This window comes from Lissotriton helveticus, chromosome 3_1 (genome assembly GCF_964261635.1).
Source record: "Lissotriton helveticus chromosome 3_1, aLisHel1.1, whole genome shotgun sequence".
NCBI lineage: Eukaryota > Metazoa > Chordata > Amphibia > Caudata > Salamandridae > Lissotriton > Lissotriton helveticus.
This window is the reverse complement of record NC_136061.1, coordinates 1,634,467,986-1,634,494,315: the sequence shown is the minus strand read 5'-3', so window position 1 is coordinate 1,634,494,315 and position 26,330 is coordinate 1,634,467,986. Positions and strand designations below refer to the sequence as shown.

Below are 26,330 nucleotides of genomic sequence, written 5' to 3'. Positions count from 1 at the left end.
GCCGCTGAACAGGCTTGCAAACGTGTACATAACCCTCCTGACTATTTTAGTACCACAGGCCCTAGCAGAACTATTATTCTTAGGCTCCCTGGAATGGTATATAACAGAACATAACATAACATGTGTATTGTAAAGCGAATGTCCACCACTGCGGGTATCTTGGCGCTGAATAACAGATGTTTGTTGTTACCCAACTCAATGGTACTCATTTTATCGACCTCAGGTGGATGATAGGCTCAGTGGACCCTCCGGAATTTGAACCTGTGACCATGAGGTCGAACACAGCCAACCAGCAGTAGACTTATTAGTGCACAGAACCACCAGATCCGGCTTATAGAGGAGGAGTACAGGTTGGGTCATGGTTAGGGATACTAGTGGTTTCACTTTCAGGGAGAGACAAATCCAGATTCGACGCCGCGAGGAACACTATAAATTCAAGCTAATCAAGGTACCAAAACTTGTGTGGCACCTCTTTGAAGGCAGGAAGTCTTTATACAACAAAGTCCTATACTGGCTATGTGCAATTACCAATACCACTCAATTTTCGAGCAAGACATCTTGAAAGTCCATAGTCAGTCTGCAGAGTTAGAGCCATGGGATTCCATTGAGGTGTGAGTGGCCTCTAGGGAGATCCTGAATGGCTTGCTGGCCATCGAAGCCTAAAATAGCTGTACCACAGATACTGGATTCCAGCTTGCTTTGTGTAGCACCATAGGGAGAGGTGGTCAATTCCGATTGAGACAGGGTGTTTCTAGGAGGGAGCAACAGTTAAGTGGAGTGGATTGACTGCATCCTATAGCTGCTCTTGGCACCCCTGCCCTCCCTGATGCCCACTGTAGCCACCCCTGATGATTTGTCACCTCCAGTGGCAGCAGTGGCAGGTGCTGTCCTAGGGAAACACGTAAGGTTCCATGGTCACCGTACCAGAGCAACAGAGACCTCTGGGCCAACTGCAGATCCTCTCCTGGAATGCGGCTGGCTTAAATAGCAAGCTGGTTGATCCACTATGGAGTTACTAATTCCTTCCATCGTTGCCTGCTCCAGGAGACCTGGGCCTCAGAGTGGTTACACAGGTTTGGTTTTGCTACCTTCACAGTGGAAGCTGTCCCTTCCATGTCTGGCTGCCCCTCCTGGGGTCTCCTGATACGGGTCATAATTCCCCTCTATTGAGTTACTGTGCAACTAAAAAGAGAGTTGTCTGATGTGCTAGGGCTGGCTGTAAGAGTTAGTAACGGTCCAGCTAATAATATCTATAACATTTACAACGTAGTGTGGGCTACAACAGTCTCTCTTCTGCCCTGACTTTCGTTGATAATCATCTTGAGTTATTGCCCCACAAACCAAAACCCATTCTTGGGGGTGATTTTAATACCACATTCGAGCTGCTGGATTACATCATGCTGATAACCAAAGTGGAGGAGGTAGTCTTGGTCATCCTTGATCTGAAGCCCCCCCCTTAAAAACATATTCTGCGGTGGCTGCACAAATTGCCCTTTTTACCATTGCACACAGAGGCCGGGCATGTAATGGCAGGGCACATTTTGACTATATTAGGGCTTTTACGTTATCCAGGGGCCTAGGAAAAACCAAAGTTTTCTCTTGACCTATGAAACTGCCTGGCAGATATTTGTGTTATCAACAGGTCAGCAATTGATCACGATCCACTGGCGAAAAACAAATCTGAATATGGAGAAGATGCCCATGCGCACTGTAGTCCATTGGAGGAGTCACCTATCTCGTGATACTTCGAAGACTCTTCCAAGACAACAAAGTGCAATCATCCGGACCCAACACTAGGCGGCGATCTATGCACAGATATGAATGTCAGCAGCCCTACATGCCAAGAACAGATGCATACTGGTAAGTAGCATATTCCATCCTGTGCAGATTTGCGAGTTGTACGGCTCTGAGATCGAGAGGGGTGGTGATTACTCTCATTTTCAAAAAGGGTGCCAGATCTGACCCAAGTAGTTATAGGTTTAATAGCCTTATTGACATCTTACAGAAGGTGGTTTGTCGCCAGAATTTGGCCAAATTCCATGCGTGGGCCACCCACTTTAATGTCCTCTCCTCGTACCAGGTCGGGTTCAGATCCATGGTGGGTATAGTGGACCAAATATTCAGTTTACTGTTGGTACTCTGGAAGTATATCAGGATTCTGAAGGAATTGACCTGAGAGAACCTTTCAATCTGGTTCCCAGAGCTTGTCTCTGGGACTCTCTCAGGTCGATGAAGGTCCCACCCTCCTAGGTAGAGATCTTGGTGAGGCTGCATGCGAACAACTACGCTCAAATGCGTTGGGCGATGCATGGAGCACTAACGGAGATAATTAACATTACAAGGGGGTGTGACAAAGCTGCATCCTTGCTCAAATGTTGTTCTCCCTGTTATTGATGCATTAAGCTACCTCCATGAATGTATCAACAACGTCCCCAAACTTGGTGAGTTTTCCATCCCCGGCCTGGTGTTTGCCCATGATATGCTTCTTATCTTAAGAACCCCTGTTGGGATCCAGAATCCTTTAAACAAATTTTAAGATTTCTGCAATTAAACAGGGCTTGAGATTAATGTAAAAAAAACTAAATGTATGACTCTAAGGTTGCACAGATCTTTTAGCAGACATTTGACACTGGGGTCTGTGGTACTTGAGGAAGTATTTTGACTACGTTGGTATTAGGTTTAGCAGCTCCCTATCATGGTCCTCCCACATTGAAAAGTCCAGGGCTATCTTATTACATAAATCAGCTGCTATCAGAAGGATGCACAGGGATTCTATTCGGAGGGAGGTATCCTCAGCAATGGAGGTCTATAAAGTTGCCGTCCAGTCGGTTGCACTCTTTGGGGCTGAGGTATGGGGTAACGGTCATTTAGATACTCTCACAGAAAGACAAAACCATTTTATAAGGTCCCTATTATCCCTCCCCCAATCTACACCATTCATTCCTTTGTACTTTGACTTGGCATTAAAACAGATTGATGACCTGGCTGTCCTGATACCTTTGGTATAATGGATTAGGATATGGTCATGCCCAGAGCTTGAATCATGTAGGCAAGGCCTTCGTAAACTTATCTTACTGGATAGAGACTCAACTGTGTCTTGGCTATCTCACAATAAAAATGGCTCTTAACCCTGGGTCTTGTAGCCCTGTGGACAAACCCCTCTGCCATTAACTCTACAAAGAAGGTTCTTATGAAGAAAGCATTTTGTCGTACATAAGAAGAGAAAGCATGAGGAAAGCCAACAGCGACAGCCTTACTGGGAAGTTTTCACCTATGAAACCTTCTCCAGTTTGAACCCTACCTTGATAAGGTCCCTCCGCAGTGGGGCAAAACACTTTTTTTTTTAATCCAGGGTTGACACTTTAGCAGTGAACAGCTATACATATAGGTGGAACAAGACAAGTCCTGCGACAAGCGTTTGTGTCCCTTATATTTGGATAGGGTGTAAACCATAGAATATATTTTGTTTTGCAGTCCATTTTATTCCTCAGCAAGAGTGAAATGTTTGAAACCTATTTCCAGAGTTTGGGGTTCCAGCACTATTTACCTGCTCTACAAGTCCTGAGCTTAGACACGAGCAGATTAAGTCTTCTGTGTGAGTAGATTTTTTTTGCCAGTGGGTGTGACCAGGAGGCGATATCGTTACCCTCTATAACTCCAGAGTCTTGCACTCCCAGACTAATTGGTGGTGAGGGTAATGTTAGGGGTGAGGTTCCACATTATAATTTACTTCTGGAACACTCTCTGGTTGATGGATCGTTGGTTCCTAATTGGCAGTGTAGCGGGAAGAGACATCTCACAACAACAATTTATGCAGTAATTTATAGGCCCAATAACTCGTGACTCCAAAGAATCACAGACTCTGGAGCTATGTTTAGTCTATTGATTACAAAGCCAAAAATAGATGGACATACAGACACCTCAAGACGAGGTTGTAAAGATACATTTAAACAAATACAAAGGTGAACCTACGAACGAAGTTATCTCGATGTAGCATAAACAGAATGACAAACTCAAGAACCAGAACTCAGGCAATGAGAGCCCCCACGTCTAGGTAAGACTATATCTGAGGCTTATAAGTGAAAAGCATTAGTCTATCCCTACACTACCTCTAAGTGGAATCCCATACCTAGCATTTTCCCAGGCAAGATCAGGAAAAAAAAAGGTTTCAGCACGTGAAGACTTCCTAAGAAGTACACTCACGTTGAATGGGTCAAGTAGCATAAGCTACGGAGCTTGTTCTAAGATGCTCCTTCAAGTGTCTCCTCCCTTTTCTCCCTCTCTCATCCCACGGGGCACTGCATCTAATTCAAACATCAGAATCACGAAACACGCCCATTTGGGTCTCCTGATCGACTCATCCCACTGGACACCCTCTCATCGGTGAATTTCCACTCCACCTCAGCACTCCCAGCTCCCGGCACGATGACCAGGCCTTCTCCAGCGAGAAAGAACACTGTCTCCTGTTATCAGCTTCTCATGCGTTCACTGTATCTTCTCCTCCCTAAGCCTGACTCCTAAAACAAAAGCGCTATTCTAACTAACAACTACGAGGGTCCCAAAACGCGTTTTCCCCTTGTAATTTTCCTTTGGAAACTTTAGACAAAGCTACAGCCCGAACTGCTGAACGGAATTACACCAAATTTGGCAAAAAGGTAACCCTTGGTTCAGAAAGAGTCCTTTTTGTTATTGTTAAATGGTGTAAATCCATTCAGTAGTTCCTGAGAAATTAGAAAAAGAAAGAATGTCGATATCTAGGGCAGCGGTGGGTTCGCGAACCCTCCCGACCACCAGCTTCATTCTAATTGGCTGCCAACACTCCAAACCAGGAAGTGTTGGTAGCCATCTTGTGACTCACACCATGACCCCCTAAGCCTGCCCAGGGGGTCCCACAAAGACCTCAAGAGTCAAAAAAAGTATTTTTTTTAAAAAAACGTCTGAATATGCGATGTGATCGCAAATCCGGCTGAGAAAATTTTAAAAATACAAAGTGCGGGCTCCAACGCTTTGTTGTATTTAAGCCCCCGGGTGGGCCAGGTGCCGGGGGCACTGGAAAAATGCGTGGGGGGCCCTAGGGGACCGCCACCCCCAGGGCCGGCTCCTGCAGTGTCCCGGGGTGCCCACCCCTGGGACACTGCTGTTTGCTATGACGGGGGCGGGAGCCGCATGGCTCCTGCCCTGTCATAGCAAACAGCAGTTTGTACTTTGTACTTTGTAGAATTTTGTACTCTCGCTTACAAAAATCCAAACCACATTGCCATTCCACAAGGGGAGCTGCATGTTAGCAGCTCCCCATGTGGAAAAGCAATTCCCACTCCTACAGGAGGCGGGAAGCCGGCGGGACCGTGGGGGCATTGAGGTTCAACGGAAAGGGCTGGCTGCGGGGATGGGGTCCCCGGGCAAGAAGTAGCCCAGGAGGGGGGCCACGTGGATCCCCTCCATCGAGAAATAAAAAATAATAATTTAAAAAATGAGGCACAGCCCCAGGGGATGGGGTCCCCGGGGCCACTAGAGGCCTAAGGAGAGGGGCCACACAGCCCCCCTCCTTTAGAAATATTTTTTTTTTAAATGTGACCATGCCCCAGATTGCTGAGTGCTGCTGTTAGGGGGCGGAGCCTCCGCAGCGATGCCAGCTTTCTTTTTTTCCCCTTTTATTTTACAAGGGGGACTGCGCGGCCCACTTCCCGTTTTTTTTTTTATTTTAAAAAAGAGCAGGCCCTGGGGGATGGGGTCCCCAGGGCCCCAATTAATGTAAAAGAAGGGGGGGACACAGCCCCACTTGTAAAATAAAAGGAAAAAAAAAAGCCGGCGTCGCTGCGGAAGCTCCGTCCCCTAACTGCAGCACTCAGCAAACGCGCACCCTGGGACGTTATAAGTTGGGGAATTAATTTCCCTTGAATACTGAGGGTCCCTAGGGGCCAACCAGCCCACCAGGTACCTCCAGTTTGCGCCAGAGAGCTGCGTTGCAGAGAGGTGTTCAGTGGCCGTGCCCCTTTTTACACCTCTCTGCAACGCAGCTCTGTGGCACTTACTGGAGGTACCTGGTGGGCTAGTTGGCCCCCAGGGACCTTCAGGACTAAGGGTAATTAATCCCCCAATTTACAACGTGCCAGGGGGGTGCCTTTGCACAGTGGTGCAGGGAGGGGGCGGGGCCTGACATAGCAAGTGTGCAAACGCATCCCCTGGCACATTGTAAATTGGGGGATTAAGTCCCCTTCAATCCTGAGGGTCCCTGGGGGCGAACTCGCCCACAAGGTACCTCCAGTAAGCGCCACAGGGCTGCTTTGCAGAGAGGTGGTCTGAGGCCACGCCCCTTTTTACACAAATCTGCAACGCAGCTCTGTGGAGCTTACTGGAAATAACTGGTGGGATAGTTGGCCCCCAGGGACCCTCAGGACTCAAGGAGATTTAATCCCCCAACTTACAATGCACCAAGGGGGCGCGTATGCACAGTGGTACAGGGATGGGGCGTGGCCTGATGTGAAAAGTGTGCAAACACGCCCTGTGGTGCGTTTTAAGTTGGGGGATTAAGTCCCCTTGAATCCTGAGGGTTCCTGGGGGCGAACTAGCCCACCAGGGACGTCCAGTAAGCGCCACAGAGTTTCATTGAAAGAGGTTTAAAAAGGGGCTTGGCCTGAGACAACCTCTCTGCAACGCTGCTCTGTGGTGGTTACTGAAGGTATCTGGTGGGCTAGTTGCCCCCAAGGACCCTCAGGATTCAAGGGGAATTAATACCCCAACTTAAAACCCGCCAGGAGGTGCGTTTGCACAGTGGTAAACGGAGGGGGTGGGTGCTGATGTTACATGTGTGTACTCATGCAATGACCCATGCACTAACTCATGCACTGCTACAATACCCTGATTACTAACCATGCAGTCCAGCCATCGCCCTGTCACTATCCATGCACTCCTCCAATCACCCAGTGAACACCATGTGCTTATCTAATCACTCTGCCAAAACCCAATCACTTATAAATTCACCATGCACTCTCCTTACAGTACTCATCATCCAATCAGTACCCATGTACTCATGCAATGACCCAGGCACTAACACATGCACTGCCACAATCCCCGGAGCACTACCCATGCAGTCCAGCCACTGCCCTGTCAGTACCCATGCACTCCTTTAATCACCCAGCCAGCACCATGTACTTATCCAATCACTCCACCAAAACCCAAGCACTTATAAATTCACCATGCACTCTCCTTGCAGTACTCTAATCTTCCAGTCAGTACCCATGTGGTCATGGAATGACCCAGGCACTAACACATGCACTGTTGCAATCCCCTGAGCACTACCCATGCAGTCCAGCCATTTCCCTGTCACTGCCTATGCACTCCTCCAATCACCCATTAACCACATGTACTTATCCAAGCACTCTGCCAAAATCCTAGCACTTATAAATTCACCATGCACTCTCCTTGTAGTAGTCTAATCATCCAGACAGTACCCATGTACTTATGCAATGGCCCAGTCACTAACACATGCACAGCTACAATCCCCTGAGCACTACCCATGCAGACCTCTAACCACCTACACACTCCTGCAATTACCCAGGTGGTACCCATGCACTCCAGCAATCGCCGGTCACTCCTGTGCACTCCTCCAATCACTTCACCAGCGCCATATACTTCTCTAAATACTTTGCCAAAACCAAAGCAGTTATAAATTCACCATGCACTGTCTTTGCAGTACTCTAATCATGCAGTCATTACCCGTGTAGTCATGCAATGGCCTGGGCACTAACACATGCACTGCTACAATCCCCAGAGCACTACCTATGCACTCCAGCAATCCCTCTGTCACTCCCTGAGCACTCTTCCAAGTACCCTGCCAGCACCATGTACTTATCCAATCACTGCACCAATACCCAAGCACATATACATTCACCATGTACTCTCTTTGCAGCACTCTAATCATCCAGTCCCTAACCATGTACGTATGCAATGACCCAGGCACTAACAGATGTAGTGCTACAATCCCCTGAGGAATATGTATGCAGTGTAGTTATCTCCCTGTCACTACCTATGCACTCCTCCAATCACCCAGCCAGCACCATGTACTTATCAAATCATTCCGCCAAAACCCAAGCACCTATAAATTCACCATGCTCTCTCCTTGCAGTACACTCATCATCCAGTCAGTACCCATGTACTTATCCAATCACTCCGTCAAAACCCAATACATTCACCATAGACTCTTTGCAGAACTCTAATCATCCAGTCACTACCCATGTACTCATGCAATAACCCAGGCACTAACTCATGGCAAATACAGAGGAGGTCATGCTAATCACAGGGATACCCCAATGCATAGTGTTCCCTAGCATATGTAGGTGTTTTCACTGTATTCTAAGTGTCTTTTAGCATACCACTGGCTCTAGGCCTGGTAAGTCAGTCAGTTACAACCAGAACCCGTCAGCAAAAAGTCGGGGGTACTGGAGGACCTTCTGCTTCTCTGTTGATTCTTTCTGCACATCTCTTGCTTCTTCATGCACTTTTCTTCATCTGTCCGGACTTCTATTGCCTCTTTCTGCATTTGTCTTGCTCATTCTGCGTGTGTTTCTTCCTCTTTCTTCACATGTCCTACCTTTGCAGGCATAGTTAGAAATTAGCATTTAAAAAACCTTTGAAATTCACTGAAAAAACCATAGGTTTCAGGGACGTTATAGTTAGAAATTAGAATTTAAAAAACATTTGAAATTCACTGAGAAAACCATAGTTTCAGGGACGTTATAGTTAGAAATTAGCATTTAAAAAACCATAGGAATTCACTGAAAAAACCATAAGTTTCAGGGACATTATAGTTAGTTGGACATTTCACTCATACAAAACCAGAGAAATTCGTCCGTCATAGTTAGTTCAGCTAACTAGAACTTGCGCCCCCACAATGCACTGCTGATGACGTCACATATTGCATCATTCATGACATGGTCAGTGCCATCACTGATGACATTACTGATGCCATCTCAAATGACATCACTGGTGACATCATCCATGTGATAATCTGATGCACCTCCTCATACCATAATATAACCTTTGATACACCCACTCTAAAATACAGACTCCCATTTTCGAAACCATAGACACACCAATACCAGTTAGTACATACCCACTCACTAATTCCTAGCTCTGCACACACATCTACTCATTCACCCATACAGTCACTGATACATCCAGTCAACCATCAAAACGGCATTATCATATGCACTCACATATCTATACAGACACTCACACACCACCACTCATCCATAGTTACTCACACACCTAGTCAGTCATGCAAAGAATCAGTCACACTCCCATGTACTCTCCTATACAGCTATACACACAACACCTCACTTATTCAAACATATACTAACACATACTTACACTCTTATACGATAACTAATACAAGTACACACTGATCCATACAGCCACTCCCACAATCACTCACTCTCACATATAGTCATTTATACACTCCATCACTCAGATATACTGCCTTTCACATATGCAGTTACTCACACATGTATCACTGAGGCATCCATTCACTCACCAACACACTCATACACACTCACCCACCCATACAAGCCCTTCACAGATACACTCTTGAACCCATACACCCAGTGAATCATCCACTCTCACATCTATGCACAGAGTCACAAACACACAGACACTCAGGCACCCATACAGACAACCAATCAATAACCCATATAGATACTCATTTAGCTACTCACCAACCCATGCAACCGCTTACACACCAACTGACAAACTAAACTGTGTGAATGTCTGTATCATTCACTAACCCATGCATTCAGAAAGACACATTTAATCACTCACTCATACAGTCAGCCACGCACCTACTAAATCATCCATCCAGACACTTATACGCCAACTCATTCTTAAATATACCGTGGCATATATATATAAAACATATTTAAACTTTATAGAAACACAGAGTCACTGGATGAAGTCATCAGTGATGTCATTTGAGGTGTCATCAGTGATGTCACTGACCATGTCATGAATGATGCAACATGTGACGTCATCAGCAGTGCATTGCGGGGGCGCGAGTTAGAGTCAGCTGAACTAACTATAACGGCCGAATTTCTCTGGTTTTATATGAGTGAACTGTCCAACTAACTATAACATCCCTGAAACCTGTGTTTTTTTCAGTTAAATTCCTATGATTTTTAAATGCTGATTTCTAACTATAACGTCCCTGAAACCTATAGTTTTTTTCAGTATATATATATATATATATGTATATATATATATGTATGTATATATGTCATATAAACAAATATGCTCATCCAGAGCTTAATAATGTCAAGTGAAACATGAACTCGAGATTTTTTATTTTAAACTGGAAAGTTTATTGCAATGACATGTTTTCCTTTCCAACAACAAGATGGTGCTACATATTGCGGCAAAATGTTTGCCTTTCTCTTATGTCAGTGAGAGGAACGTTGAGAAATAACGCTGTCCTGTTTCGATGTTCATCGATGTTCATCGATGTTCATGATTCTTTCTTTAAAAAAATGCAGCCTTTCCCGTTTTCACTTGCAGTGGAACAAAGGCGCAATGCCGAATGTAGACTTATGTGTCTTAGGTGAGACTTAACCTCATTAAAGTTTTAAAAAGGATCACAGGAACGCTGGTTATATGTTCCAATATTTGTCTAGTCAGTCTGTATTTACAAAGGTTACCAGTAGTCTCTTGAACAACATTTATCAAAGTAAAAAACACTTACTCTGGTAATCTTTTTTTGTAAAGCAATCCGTTCCTTTCTTCTTTGTCCTGTTTAGGTTTGTTTTTTTACAGGCAGCCTTTACTCCAGTGTAGTGTATGACGTAACTGACATCAGCATTTTTACTAGAGCACATAACCAGGGAATTATGCAATATTCGATTGCACTCGACCATACGCACAGCTCACCTATTCACAGTTTCTAATCTTAAAAGTCTGATGATCTCTTTTAGTTACAAAGATACAATTGTTGTTTTATAGGAAGAAATGTCACGTCTGCAGCAAAACATTGAAAGTTTGAAAGATGATGCAGTTGACAACAGTGAAGAAAAGGTAACAGAGCATTATACCTCTTTATTATTTATTTATTTGAGTGTTTTGTAATGTGCTGCGAGTAACAGTTCTGTTGCTTCAGAGCGCACTTATGTCCTTTATATATGTGGGATTCTGGTATTCCTCAGGACTATGTGCTGTTGCTGCAAGTACTGTGAGGGCACAGAGAAAAACATTCTGTTGGAAAAGATAAAAATTGAATCTGGGCAGAGTGGCATTAAAGATAATCCGATGAGCAGGCTGGCTGATCATGTAATTGGTACGTGTCGTGCAGACAACGAAATCATTTATATTCAGAGAGAAAGCCACATTAAGCATCAAACAAAGCAAAACTAATTTAATTTGCATTATGTTTGTGTCCGACCTAGATGTAAATGGCACAGAGCACAGACAGTCCAAATTACGGACTGACCTTTGCAGCCATCCACTGCTTGGTCTGTGGAATTCGCCGTGCTTGTATTATACATTGTTCCCCTTTCTGTCTCGCTTTTTTGAACTGTTGACTTTGATGAGTTATGCCAGGGGAAAGTTTCAGGCTTCCACTACCATTTCAAAACCAATATAAATATTGCCACCGAGCCCCCTGAGGTTTAGACGCATATAGTCAATATCTGAAAGATGTCTTCCTCAGAATAAAAGTTGCTTACTTTTTGCAACTTTTAACAGTTAGTAGTCAAAGACCTCTTTTGTGCTGTACTAATACGTAGCGTGGTTTTTAGTCAGCCCATTGCTTATCAGTGGTTGGCTTTCTTGCAGCTTTCATTTGCCACCTTTTCGATTGCTTTACTCCCTCTTTTTGTTTGTCTTTCCATTAGGACGTAAGTTTTTTTTATCATACTTTTTGTTGGTTGAGTTTTTATCGCTCCACTACTAGCATTCAGGGAACTACATTTTTTCCACAGTAGGAGACCATTTATTTATTTATGCAAGTATATTTAGTGCTGACTTACCCAAAGATGTTAAGAGTATTCGAGTTTTTCATTCTCCTTCATGTGATCCTTCTTCCTCAAAATTCCCCAATCTGTTTGGGGTGCTCCCTTATCCTGCCCCGCTCATCTATTGCTTCTCAAGTCAATACTCCCCATTGTTCTTGATGCCACTTTGATTTATACACCAACAAACTCCTCCCCTGCCTCACCATATCACATTTTAAAATGTTTTTTTAAAACCTTTTTGGGAGGGCATGGCAGCTGCAATTACCTACTGTGCTGCTTATTTCTTTTTTATTTGTATTAATCTTTTTATTAACATAGCTCAACAGACCATACATTACAATAAGCATTTTCATCAGTTCACAGAAAGGCAGGTACAGTACTTCACGATAGTGTATTTACATAGTGCTTTCGGGCAGTGAAGGCCCCCAATACCGTTCAGTCCCCCAAGCTCATCCCTCTGTACTTTTGCCAGGGTGTCCATACCTTTTCCCACTTCTTAGCACATCCCCTGCTTTTGTAGACCGTTTCTTGAGCGTGGTGGCACCAATCAAGGTCTCGTCTCCAATCCTCCAGTGTCGGAGGCAGCAGCGCTCCCCACCCCCTGGCAATGTTTCTATTTGCTATTCCTGCTGCCAAGGCCAACCATATTCCCTCATATCTGCACCAGTCCAGGTCACCTTTTATCATCAGGAGCAACCATTTAACATCCAGTGGAACCACCCTCCCCACAATCCTAGACATAATGTCCGTGACTTTTTGCCAGTGCTTATTTCTCTTTGATGTGCATTCGCACATGTATTTTTAATTCTGCCCCCTTATTCTCTGCCGTTAGAATATTCCCAGTCACCATACAGGATCCAGAAACATTTCATACCAGTATTCCCAAACACCGATATACGTTCCTTTTTTCCACACCTTCAAATGCAGATTCACTCTCTTTCGTTTGTCTTTGACAACTTTCAGAACAATACAATCCAGTGTGCAAGGGCACAATCTCCCCTCCCAAAAGGACACGTGTCAAACCATAACACAATTGCAGAAACAGATGGTGGTCACGGACCCGCACAAGGTGTTTCTCTGTTGTTATGGCTTGGAGCATGACTCCACATCATGCGATAAGTACGTCTTCACGCACGCCAAGGCAATTCAAGACCGTGAAGTGAAGCTGTATGTCGCTAAACAGAGGAAGAAGGCATGGGACTTGCTTAACTCCCACTCCAAGTCAGGGACATGGACCCATTCTCGCAAGAAGTCCTCTTCACGATCTAAGTCCTCTGGTAATTCGAAGCCCAAGCGGAAATACAAGAAACTCTCTATCAAAAGAGAGGTAACAAGGAGCTCAAGGTTTTGCTCCAAATCTCTGTTTGAAGCGACAATTCCTGTTTTTTCTAATGCAACTTGCTTTTCCCAGCCATTTATGACACCACAGCAGGTCAAGGCCTTGAAGGAGGCCATGCTGCATGTATCTGACACTCTTCTGGCTCCCTCTAGCACTCCTTTGGCCCAAAGGATTTTCAGGGCTCTTCAGTTGGATTACCGCTAGTAGTTCTGATGTCAGTGCCAACTGACCCCTTTGACCCATCACAGGCTCCGTACTGACTCCAGTACAGACTTCTGTCTCCATGACCTGCGGTGGTTCCTCCTTCGTCGACACTGGTTACCAATGCTGCAGGCATCAGAGGAGGATCCGGTACCAGCTCTGATCTCTGACCCCGATCCGGCTTCGACATAACCGAGACCAAGGGTCAGGACAATTGGTCACCATTTAGTCTAATCCTGTCCTGAACTATCCTAAGAGGCTATGTTGTCTTCTTTGTTCCATTTCCGATAAAAGCTTACCACCACCCAGGAATTATGAGGATGGTGGGGAAGGTATTGATTTCCCCCCCTTATTATGATGGTAACATTTTATACATAGACTTACAAGAGGACAATAGGCTTGTTACTTTTCCTGATATAGAATTTGATTCACCTTTTGGTCCTTCAATGGAGAAGATGTAATTTGATGGGCACTGAGGCCCTAGAACTTCAAATTGTCCTCCATTTAATATCCATGCGGATGTCCTGCAGCCATGGCCAGCCACTTCTGAGCCTGTGCTCTTTTTCAATAAAGCCCCATTGACATCTTGATGGGCACCTGGGCGAAGCCCCACTTGCCCACCAGTGATTAGGCAGGTGGACAAGCATCATAGGCCAGCACTGGGCTTTCATCACTAATCATTCTACTCCAGGGAGTCTGATTGTCCAGGATTCAACCAATGAAGTAAATCCTAATTCATTCCCTATGGCTCCATCCATAGAGAGTCTAAGAGGATTAAGGTGTTCGGGTAAGGGATGTTCTGCTCTGCGAATCTAGCATTGAGGAATTTCAAAGCAGTTTGTTTATTGGAACGGTATAAACATGCCCTTTGAATCTTGTACAGCGAGATCTTGCTAACGGTTCCAGAGAACCTTCAGGCCTCCTTTGCTCAAACCTTTCAGGATGGGAAAAACACCACTATTTGCATTATTCGTGCCGGCCTTGATACTACTAATTGTCAAGTAAGGGCCGTTGGCACCAGTGTGGCCCTCTGTCGCCATGTGTGGTTGCGCTCCACAAGATGTTCTAGAGACGCTCCGGCATCACTTATGGATGTACCTTTTGATAGTTTGTAACTATTTGGAGAGAAATACAATTCTGCCTTGGAATGCTTCAAGGAGCGTAGGGTTGCAGCATGCTCTCTGGGTCTTTTGGTCCCTGCCATAAAAATGTCCGCACCAGTTTTGGAAGTTTTTATGGTTACTCTAGGTGGCTGGAATATAGGTAACTCCAGCCTCTGCTTCAATCACCCCAGTCCTTTCGTGGTCATGGAGTATATCTGACTGGCAACACCCAGATCATCAATGGCATCAGTCCTTCCAAAACTCTTCCCCCATTGCAGCAACTTCCAAGCTACATTAACTTGCCATCAGTGAGCACACACCCACTGTGTGGGAGGTGGAATCCACCACTTTTTCCAGGGCATAGATGCATCATATCTGAGAAATGGGCCTCCCAAATTATTCATCAATGCTGTGCCATACCATTTCTTTCTACCCCGCCGCATCTTCCTCCCATATCCGAGAGTTGCTCATAGAGGAGCATCTGTCCATTGTATTGCAAGAGGTGCAAGTTTTGCTCTTCCAAGGAACCATTGAGAAGGTTCCGGACTCTAAAAAAGAGGCGAGTCATTACTCTTTCTTTTTCCTTGTGCTGGAGAAAGATGAGGGACTCTGACATATCTTAGATCTTCGGATTCTGAATGCCTTCCTGTGGAAGGCCATATTCAGAATGCTCACACTGGCTCAGATTCTGGCTACCCTGGACCCAAGCAACTGAATAGTATCATTGGACGTACAGGATGTGCATTTCATATACCCAACCTTCAGTTCCACAAATGTTCCCTGTGGTTCAAGGTAGGCCAGATGCATTTTCAGTTTCCAGTCCTCTTGTTCGACTTCTCCAGTGCCCCATGGGCGTTCATGAAAGTGATGTCAGTGATCACTGCCCATTTTGGGGGGTTGGGGATACCAGTCTTACCCTACTTCAACGACTGGCTGTTGAGGACAGGCTCCTCACACTCCTTCATAGACCATCTCCAGATGATGGCAAACCTCCTGACTTCATTGGGGTTTGCAATTAACGCGCAGAAGTTGTACCTGACTCTGTTGCAGTGGCTGCCTTTCATTGGAGTTCTCCTGGATACAGTACAGCCAGTTCAGGGCTCATCTGTTTCAATAAGTCCAGGACAATCGGGCTATGATCTAGATGATTCAGCCTCGGTCCTGGTTCTTGGTGGGGCCATTTCTCAGGCTTCTGGGCCTGTTAGCGTCCTGCATCCAGCTTGTCGACTATACTAGGGCACATACGCTGGCTCTGCACTGGGATCTGGAGTCCCAATGAGCCCAACACCAAGGAAACCTGTCGGATGCCATCCAGGTTTTTGAGGAGACTGCACATGATCTGCATTGATGGCTGCTCAACCACAGTTTGACTAGGGGCAGACCACTCTATTTTCCCCATCCTTGGATGACGGTTGTGTCATTTCTGTTTTGGGGAGCCAGCCTGGGTAAGGTGAAGATCTAGAGGACTTTAGTCTCCTTTGGAAACCTGGCTCCATATTCATCGGCAGTTGCAGGCCATTCGCTTGGCAATGAAGGCCTTCCTGCTATCCATCAAAGGGAGACTGGTGCATGTTCTCACAGACAACACCACCACCCCTGGATATTGCAACAAGCAGAGTGAAGTGTGGCCTGGGTCCCGTTTCAAGAGGCTTTGCTTTCAAGAGGCTTTGCACCTCTGGAGTTGGCAAGGGTATCTCCCTAATTTTGAACCACATAGAGGATCATAAAGCACCAGAATGGATGAACTCAGCCGTTGGCACCTGGCAGACCATGAATGACATTTGCATCCTGAGATGGCATAGGGCATCTTCCGAGAGTGGTTGTGGAGGGGGGAGCAGTGGAGGGACGGGAAATGAACCAGAGCTGTATCTTTTCACCACTGTTGAGAACACAATGTTAAAACATTTGCACTTTGGAGTTCCCAAGAAAGCTCTCTTTGTGAGACGCATTCCAGCTAAAGTAAGCATGGGACTTCTGTATGCCTTTCTGCAACTGCCTCTTCCCACCCAGATTTCTACAGAAGATCAGGGATGACTGGAAATTGGCTTCAGATTGGGTCAAGAGAGTGTGGTACTCAGAACCTCTGAGCATGAGCACCTGTACTCCGTTCAGGTTATCGTTTTGGAAGGATCTTCTGTTGCAGCAGCAGGCTAGGGTTCTGCACTGGAACCCAAGCTACCTTCATCTCCATGAATGAAGATTGAGCGGCAGCAGTTGTCTGGGTTTGGTTTTCCACCCAACGTTGTGGATGTGTTCCTTAATGGCAGACAGACATTGACAATGTCCATTCATGCTGTGCTCTGGGACAATTATGTGTGCTGATATGGAGCCTGCAGCACAGACCCTTACAACCTAAAATGTCAGATGGTTTGTTAGTTATGTGTTTGGCCAAGCAAAGGTTATTTGTCAGTTTTTTCTACATTTGCCAGATCTACGGTCATTGTTTAAATCAGCTGTTGTGATGCAGTTTACACAAATGTTCCCATCAAAACCCTTTGTGATGCCACAATGGGACCTTCTCTTGGTCCTTATGTTCCTCATTTGCACCCCCTTCAAGCCAATTCACGGTACTTGTTTCACCTACTGACTCTCAAGACTGTCTTCCTCATTGTGATCACTTCAGCTTGTCACATGAGTGAACTCCAGGCTTTTTCAGTTCAACTGCCCTATTCAACCCTTTTTCCAGGCAAACTAATGAGAAGGACCCAGACAGCCTTCTTACCTAAATCTTTGACTCCTTACAACGTTGAGCATCCTTTGCCTCACCTCATCGCCCGTCAGTCATTGAAGGTATTCCTTCCCTCTATCGGAGGTAGAGTAGTGCAGGTGTTCACAGACAACACTATTGCCATGTGGTACTGCAACAAACAGGGCGGGTTGTTGTCGTGGATCCAATGTCAAGAGGTTCTCCGCCTTTGGTCATGGCTGGAACATCAGGGCATGTCCCTAGTGGTTCAACACCTTGTAGGTTCTCTGAACGGCAGGGGCGGACAAGCACAGCCGTCGGTGCATGAGGGAACATGATTGGTGTTTTCACTCGGAGGTGGTGCAAGGTCTCTTTCAGTAGTGGGCAGAGCCTTGGCTAGATATGTTCGCCACCAAAGAAAACACGCAATGTCAGCAGTTCTGCGCTTTAGAATTTCCAAGGCGGCGCTCTCTCGGCAATGCTTTTCGTCACGAGTGGACTTGCGGCCTTCTATATGCCTTTCCGCCAGTACCACTTCTGCCCCGAGTGCTGAAGAAGATCAAGCGCGATCAAGCCCAAGTCATTCTTCTGGCTCCGGACTGGGCACGAAGAGTCTGGTACCGGGAGCTCTTGAGCATGGCCATCGATCCTCCGATCAGACTGCCTCTTCGGGAGGATCTTCTATCACAGCAGCAGGGTACAGTCCACCACCTGAACCTGTCCAGCCTCCACCTCCTTGTGTGGAGATTGAGCAGCGGCAGTTGATAGCTTTTGACCTTCCACCAGAAGTCTGTAATGTCATCTTGGCAGCCAGGCGTCCCTCAACCAAGTTTGTATACTCCTGTAGATGGAAAAAGTTTGTGGCATGGTGCACAGCAAAGGCTGTGGATCCCCTTTATGCCCCCATTTCAGAGATACTCTTGTTCATCCTCTCTTTAGTCCAGCAGGGCTCTGCCCTGGGCACTCTTAAAGGCAACCTTTCGGCCATATCTGCCTTTCTTTGCCTTCCTGATCAGCCTTCTCTTTTCAAGTCCCCTGTTGTAAATAGATTTCTAAAGGGGATTACTCATCTCTTTCCTCCTTCTTCTTTCATAATGCCCCAGTGGGACATGAATCTTGTCCTGATGTTCCTTATGTGTGCTCCCTTCGAGCCTCTACATAACTACCCTATCAGACTCCTTACTCTGAAGACTGCCTTCCTTGTCGCCAACACCTCTGCTCGCAGAGTGAGTGAGCTTCAAGCTCTGTCCTCAAACCTTCTTTTCTTGCTATTCCTCCAGATAAAGTAGTCCTTCGCACAAGGCCCTCTTTTCTTCCCAAAGTGGTTACCTCTTTCCACATAAGACACCTTCCTCCCACCTCCGACCCCTTCCAAGGAGGAGAGACTCCACCGTCTGGACCCAAAACTTATTTATTTATTTATTTATTTTTTGCATTTGTAATGCGCACAGATACCCACAAAGGGTTTCCCGGCGCCAGGGCTCAAAGATCAAACCACAAAAAGCAACAGCTGTCAATAACCACAATTACTTGTTAAACAACCACGTTTTGACATTTTTTTTAAAACTGGCAAAATTGTCATCTTTGCGAAGGGCTAGAGGGAGGGAGTTCCAAAGAACTGGTCCCATATGGGAGAAAGATTTCCCCCCCATTCGGGCCAGTTTGAATCTAGGGACCACGAAAGTTGCTCCACTGAGAGAACGGAGATTTCGTACAGGGACATGGGGCCTAACCAATTTTTGCAGATATTTAGGGGCAGTTCCTGCTCTGATCTTAAACATATAGGTCAAGGCTTTAAACCTGACCCTATTCTCCACCTTCAGCCAATGAAGATCTCTGAGGTGCTTCGAGATCCTCGCTGTCCTCGGGATCTTACATAACAGCCTGGCTGCGGAGTTCTGGACAAGCTGTAGCCGTCTGATTACTGCCAAATTGGAACCCAGGTATAAGATGTTACCGTAGTCAAGCCTAGATGTAATTAGTGCATTGACTACGGTCTTCTGGGTATCCACGGGCAGCATCCAGATAATCTTCCGCAACCATTTGAGGATCGTGAAGCAAGTCCCAGCCACTTTGTTGGCCTGCTGCTTCATCGACAAAGAATCATCGATGCACACCCCTAGGTTTCTAACCTGGGTTGCTGGTGTAGGGAATGTGCCTAGAGAGGGCGGCCAATGAAAGTCCTGCCACAGATCACGCTTTTTCCCTAGGAGAAGAATCTCCGTCTTCTCCCCGTTTAGCTTCAGCTGGTTAGCTGACATCCAGCTGAAGACTTCCTGAAGACCTAATTTCAGTACAGACGGGGATGAAGACTCTGAGTTGGTAAGGGAAAAGATGATCTGCGAATCGTCCGCATAGGTCATGAGTTCAAGACCTACCCGTTCTGCTAAGTCAGCAAGGGGGCGGAGATAGAGGTTGAAGAACAACGGACTTAAAATTGAGCCCTGGGGCACGCCATGGGGTGACAGAAAGACATCCGACTGGGCCTGTGAGGACGAGATTTGAAACGTCCGGCTGCTCAAATATGATCTAATCCAGTCCAGCGCAGTGCCTCCGACACCATCCCCACTCAGCCTGGCAAGCAGTCTGTTGTGAGAGATGGTGTCGAAGGCTGCGCTCAGGTCGAGCAGGACAAGAGCAACTGTTTGCCCATCGTCCAAGAGCCCCCTGATCTTTTCCGTAACTCCCAGGAGGGCAGATTCGGTGGAATGGCCTGCCCTGAAACCCGACTGGGTAAAATGGAGTAGGTTGTTTTTCTCCGTGTACGATGACAGTACACTGTGGATGTGCTTCTCTAGAATTTTAGAGAAGGCAGGCAGCAGGGATATCGGGCGGTAGTTTGCCAGTACCTCTGGGTCAGCAGATGGTTTCTTCAGCAGAGGGCTGACCATGGCATGCTTCCAGGACGCCGGGACGGATGCCAAGCGAATGGAGGAGTTAAGTGTCTCGGCAATAATCCCCAGAGCAGCATCATCCAGTTGGCTCAGTATGTTAATTGGCAGAGGGTCACATGGAGAGCCCGATTTGATGGAGGTAGCCAAAGATCTTAGTGTATCCAAGGTAATATATGGCCAGCAGTCAAGTCGACTTCCTCCAAGACTTTGTGGGGGAAAAACTTCCTCGTCCTCTCTCTCCAAAGAATTAATATTACCAAGAATTGTTTCGATCTTTTCCACAATATACGTGGCAAGATCTTGGCATTTTTGAGGGGTAAGTGGGGGTGCAGCCGCCATAGAGTTTGCTCCGGCAAGGTCTTTAACAGTGTTAAAAAGGGTCCGTGCTTTATTGGCCGCAGTGTTTATAGTCTCTGTTATATAAACTGCCTTAGCTCTGGAGCAAGCCGTATGGTAAAGGTTCCTAGCCTTACGGTACAATTCCTTGATTTGGGGATCGTAATGCCTGCGCCACTTCCTCTCAAGTCCCTTGCATTTAGTTTTTTCCACTTTTAATTGCTCTGTATACCAGGGAGCTGGGGGCCGATGGATGTTCCCTCTACACCTGGTTGCGGGTAGACAACTATCAACTGCTCTCTCCAACCAAGTGTGGGCTTCTAGCGCATTTGTTTCCATGTCCCCCCCCAAAACAGGAGGGGATATCTGTAATGCCTTCTGCAACTCGGTCAGATCAATTTTTTTCCAATTTCTCATAAAAGTGGGGGGCCGAGTAGAACCAGGCATCATGGACTGAGTCAGAGTAATACTAAAGAGCGTCAGAAAGTGGTCCGACCAACACACAGGATCAGTTTTTAACCATTTCAGTTCCTGTATGTTAGAGATAATGGGGTCCAACAAATGACCGGCTGTATGTGTGGGGCCTTCATTTCTCAAAAACATATTCAGGGTATTAAAATCCTCCAAGAGATTAGTGGCTATACTGTTGGATTCATCTTCAAAATGGAGATTTAAATCTCCCAAAATGGTCAGGTTTTGGGCATTCAAAAAATAAGGTGAAATCAAATTAACCAGATTCGCAGCCCACACACTACTGTTTCCCGGGGGGCGATAAATTAAAAAACCCGAAAACATGAAATTAGGGTTCAGCGAAATTTTAAAAAATGCTGCTTCACATCCAGGTATATTAACCATTTCAAAATCACAAGTAAAATCCCTGTGAAAGATCACGGCAATACCCCCGCCTATCTTCTTTTCTCTGTCTACTCTAACAATAGCATAGCTAGAGGGCAGGGCAGCGGCTACATCAGGACCTGCGCCATCGTGCAGCCAGGTCTCCGTTAGAAATACCGCACAGGGTTTTTCTTCAACTAGGAGGTGGTAGATATCAGCTTTATGTTGGGGCAGTGATCTGCAATTAATGCTATAAAAAGTGAAGGTACAGGGATTTGAAACAGAGGCTTGGGTGGGTGACATAGACTTAAGTAGTGCCTCTGGATAGGGCTGTATGTTAGTTAGCGCAAAAGCACAATGGGGACATACATGTGTACCCACTAAAGAAGGCTTTAAAACGGAACAGTTACAATTAAAACTAGGACGCAGCGCCCGTAGCTGATCCGATGAAAAAGTACCAGTGTCCCGTGACCCGGCCTGGCCCGGACGGGCTGGTCTTAGGCTCGTCTTTGGCGCAGTCAGAGGCGCCTACCCTGCGCGCCATCGCTGCGCGCTGAGGCCGACGAGTGGCTAAATAGTCGCCAGGAAGCGGAGGTCTAGAGCGCTAACCGCTCGACACTCCGTCAGGTGACTGTCCCTGTCCCGCCCTCGACAACCCGCGATTGGCTGGGATGCCGGTTGCCAGAGAAACTAGGCGGAATACAGTCCCCGGCTAGGAAATGCTGCAGACTGGTGAGTGCAAGTGTGTGCTCTTTCAATCAGAGTGCTACTAAAATCACAGTACACAACAACAGTACAAACAGTTAATAAAAGCGAGCTTCCGCTCTAAGTATCAGCGCAATGTGCGTTTTTAAAAAGTTTGTCAGCCTCTGACAGTAGTTAGCAATTTGTGATAGTTCGTGCTCGACGCCCAGCGGGGAGTAGCTGCCACCCACTCTTACCGCGTGGAACGTCTGCCTCCTCGCAGCCTAAATAGTCGCCAGGAAGCGGAGGTCTAGAGCGCTAACCGCTCGACACTCCGTCAGGTGACTGTCCCTGTCCCGCCCTCGACAACCCGCGATTGGCTGGGATGCCGGTTGCCAGAGAAACTAGGCGGAATACAGTCCCCGGCTAGGAAATGCTGCAGACTGGTGAGTGCAAGTGTGTGCTCTTTCAATCAGAGTGCTACTAAAATCACAGTACACAACAACAGTATAAACAGTTAATAAAAGCGAGCTTCCGCTCTAAGTATCAGCGCAATGTGCGTTTTTAAAAAGTTTGTCAGCCTCTGACAGTAGTTAGCAATTCGTGATAGTTCGTGCTCGACGCCCAGCGGGGAGTAGCTGCCACCCACTCTTACCGCGTGGAACGTCTGCCTCCTCGCAGCCTAAATAGTCGCCAGGAAGCGGAGGTCTAGAGCGCTAACCGCTCGACACTCCGTCAGGTGACTGTCCCTGTCCCGCCCTCGACAACCCGCGATTGGCTGGGATGCCGGTTGCCAGAGAAACTAGGCGGAATACAGTCCCCGGCTAGGAAATGCTGCAGACTGGTGAGTGCAAGTGTGTGCTCTTTCAATCAGAGTGCTACTAAAATCACAGTACACAACAACAGTACAAACAGTTAATAAAAGCGAGCTTCCGCTCTAAGTATCAGCGCAATGTGCATTTTTAAAAAGTTTGTCAGCCTCTGACAGTAGTTAGCAATTCGTGATAGTTCGTGCTCGACGCCCAGCGGGGAGTAGCTGCCACCCACTCTTACCGCGTGGAACGTCTGCCTCCTCGCAGCCTAAATAGTCGCCAGGAAGCGGAGGTCTAGAGCGCTAACCGCTCGACACTCCGTCAGGTGACTGTCCCTGTCCCGCCCTCGACAACCCGCGATTGGCTGGGATGCCGGTTGCCAGAGAAACTAGGCGGAATACAGTCCCCGGCTAAGAAATGCTGCAGACTGGTGAGTGCAAGTGTGTGCTCTTTCAATCAGAGTGCTACTAAAATCACAGTACACAACAACAGTACAAACAGTTAATAAAAGCGAGCTTCCGCTCTAAGTATCAGCGCAATGTGCGTTTTTAAAAAGTTTGTCAGCCTCTGACAGTAGTTAGCAATTCGTGATAGTTCGTGCTCGACGCCCAGCGGGGAGTAGCTGCCACCCACTCTTACCGCCTGGAACGTCTGCCTCCTCGCAGCCTAACTTGCGCTGTCTTTCTATCTGGCCCGCAGCTAAGATTTCCGGGTTGACGATCAACTCTTTATTGGCTATGTGGGTGCCAAGAAAGGTAGGGCTGTACAAAAATGTACCACCTCATGATGGGTTGTCCTATGCATTAAAATCTGCTACTCCTTAGCGAAAAAGAAAGCTCCAGTGGGACTGTGTGCCCACTCCACCAGGCTAGGGCAGCTGCTACTGCCTTGGGGCGTGGAGTCCCACTACTTGACATCTGTCAGGCAGCCACGTGGGCATCCCTCCACATGTTCATCAAACATTATTGCCTGAACAGCCAAGTCCAGAGAGATGGCTACTTTGGCCGTTCTGTTTTCCAAGACTTTCTGTTGTGAACTTAGTTTGCAGACCCAACTCTGGGGTTAGAATTGCTATGGTATCTATTCTAAGGTAAGGAATCTATAACTAACAGTCTCCTTCAGATGAACAAGTTGCTTACCTTCGGTAACGATGTATCTGTAAGGGACATATGTTAGTTATAGATTCCTTACCGCCCCACCAATCCTCCCCGTTCTGCGAACTGACTTCTAGGGATAGGAACTCCCTTCCATGGCCCTAGTTATGTGCACCAGTGGTCAGTGTCTAGCATGGCGCTGTGCTACTGGCGTGGAAAGTCGTGTCAGAACTGACGTCAGTGTGAAGGGGCGGCATCTAAGTAGACACCACAATGTCATTCCGGCGACCGCAATGCCAACGACGGACGCGGAGTCGAACGACGCCACCTACCGACCCCAAGGGGTACTGCTGAAGAAATATATCCGGATCCACTCTGACTCCTGGGGGTAATTCTATGGTAAGGAATCTATAACTAACATATGTCCATTACAGATACATCGTTACCGGAGGTAAGTAACTTGTTCGTCAGGCACAACTGGGCGTGGGTGCAAATATTCATGAAGCACTACTGCCTTGACAGCCAGGTCCAATAAGAATGGCATTTTGCTTGTACGTTCCTGTAGCACGTTTTGGTCAGAGCCTACTCTACAGACCCTCCACCTTGGCTATTAATTATTAATAGCCACTGTTATTGTATCTATTCTGAAGATGAGGAATATGTGGTTAGAAGTATACATCCGAAGAACAAGTTACTTACCTTTTGCAACGTTATCTCTGGTGGATAATCTAATCGCAGTTTCCTCACTGACCTCCCACCTCCCCGTTCTGTGGCGTGATCTCTTATTTCCAGCTAAAAAGGTCCCAAATTAGAGATCTACACAATGGTACCTCCAATTGTTTTATGTTTCGTATCCGAGGGCTCGCTCAGTTTAACTGATTGTATTTTACTCCACCAGCCACCGAAACCCACTGCAGATTGACACAAATAGTCAATTTCTCATCCCTGTTTCATGTTACTTGAGAGTTAATAAACTATTAGTCACGACAATTGTTTTGAATCCAGACATTGTCACGAGTTAGGAAAAGTTAGCGGTTTGGATCAGGTCACAAAACATGGCACATTCTTGCATGGACTATTCAGAGAAGTGATTTGTCACCGTTAAACACATTAATAGCCTGTTCCCAAGGGATTCTCGATATTCTTGTGGGTCTGTTTCATAAAATGATGTGAATATATTAGTTCGACCCACCTCCATATTAAAGATGTTCCTCCATCTGTGAATACATTTAATCACTTTATGTTCTTGTTGCTGCTTGCATTTGAGGCCAAATCAGGATGTACAACTCTCGTGTAAATACCACGTTTTGTAAGACGCTACAATTGATTGATTGACAGACTCTAAATGTAGTATTTCGACACATATGTTCAAATGGAACCTCAGAGATAATGCTGCACTTTGGGCTGGTTCTAAATGCAACTTCATCGCTCCTGTCACCAGAGGAGAAATCACTGCAAATAGATGAAAAACTGGCCTGTTAAAGTAAAAAAAAAAGGATTTAATGTACTTGATAATATGTTGCTTTAAAATAAGATCATGTATTCAACTTTATGATCTTGGACAGACAAATCTAGACCGTTCAACTGAAGCATGCGTTTGCACGTCTGATGAAGTCTTTCTTTTTCTTATGGTTAGCTTTTTATTGATTTTCAAGGTAACATAAACGCTGATAATAGAGCTAAATATCTATTTTAGGTGAGGACGAAGGTATATGAGAACGGTTCCAAAAAAATACATTGTGCTACATAGTTATCGACCACATATGTGTATGTGAATCTCCTCCCATTTACTAATCCTCTCCACTTCATACTAATCCTTTCCACCACATACTAATCCTCCTCCCACTCACACCCACAAATTCACACTTAACAGGGCCGCATTCTGAATGGTGTCCTGTGAAATACCTGTGTGGCTGGCATTGTCCGCCACTCTTCCTCTGAAGGAGAATGGCCTAGTTTAAAGGTGCCCGGGAGCCTGAGATTTCCCATCTTTCATCAGACGCACATTTTAACACATTAGGGGATAAAACACATAGCTATTAGTTTTTTCATAGCTGTTCAAATGTAGCCTTCCCTAAGGTAACTTTATAGAAGCTGTCGACACAGTTTTCCCAGCAGAGTAGAAAAAAATAATCTGTTATGCATGTTGCTAATTGGACCTCTTCCTCTGATTCTGTGCCCGGATCTCTCCAGAGCATTGCTCCTCTGATGAATGCAGAACCTCTCTCATTTCAGTGCCTTAGTCATAGCAGACACTGCTTCTTCAACCACGAGCTCGCCCTGTCTCAACCTGCTAAACAAGGAAAAACTTCTGAGACTTCAGAAACGGCCCACACGTTCATCGAAAAGCAAAC

At 46.2% G+C, this 26,330-nt stretch overlaps 1 protein-coding gene across 1 annotated transcript in view; it reads left to right on the top strand.

The window, feature by feature from the left end:
• Positions 1-26,330, top strand: part of CCDC93 (CCC complex scaffolding subunit CCDC93) — a 1,137,947-nt gene that overhangs the window by 740,165 nt on the left and 371,452 nt on the right. Inside the window, exon 16 of the mRNA XM_078682376.1 lies at positions 10,987-11,058. Within this exon, the coding sequence (XP_078538502.1) occupies positions 10,987-11,058 (72 nt within the window). The remainder of the gene's footprint in view (positions 1-10,986; positions 11,059-26,330) is intronic.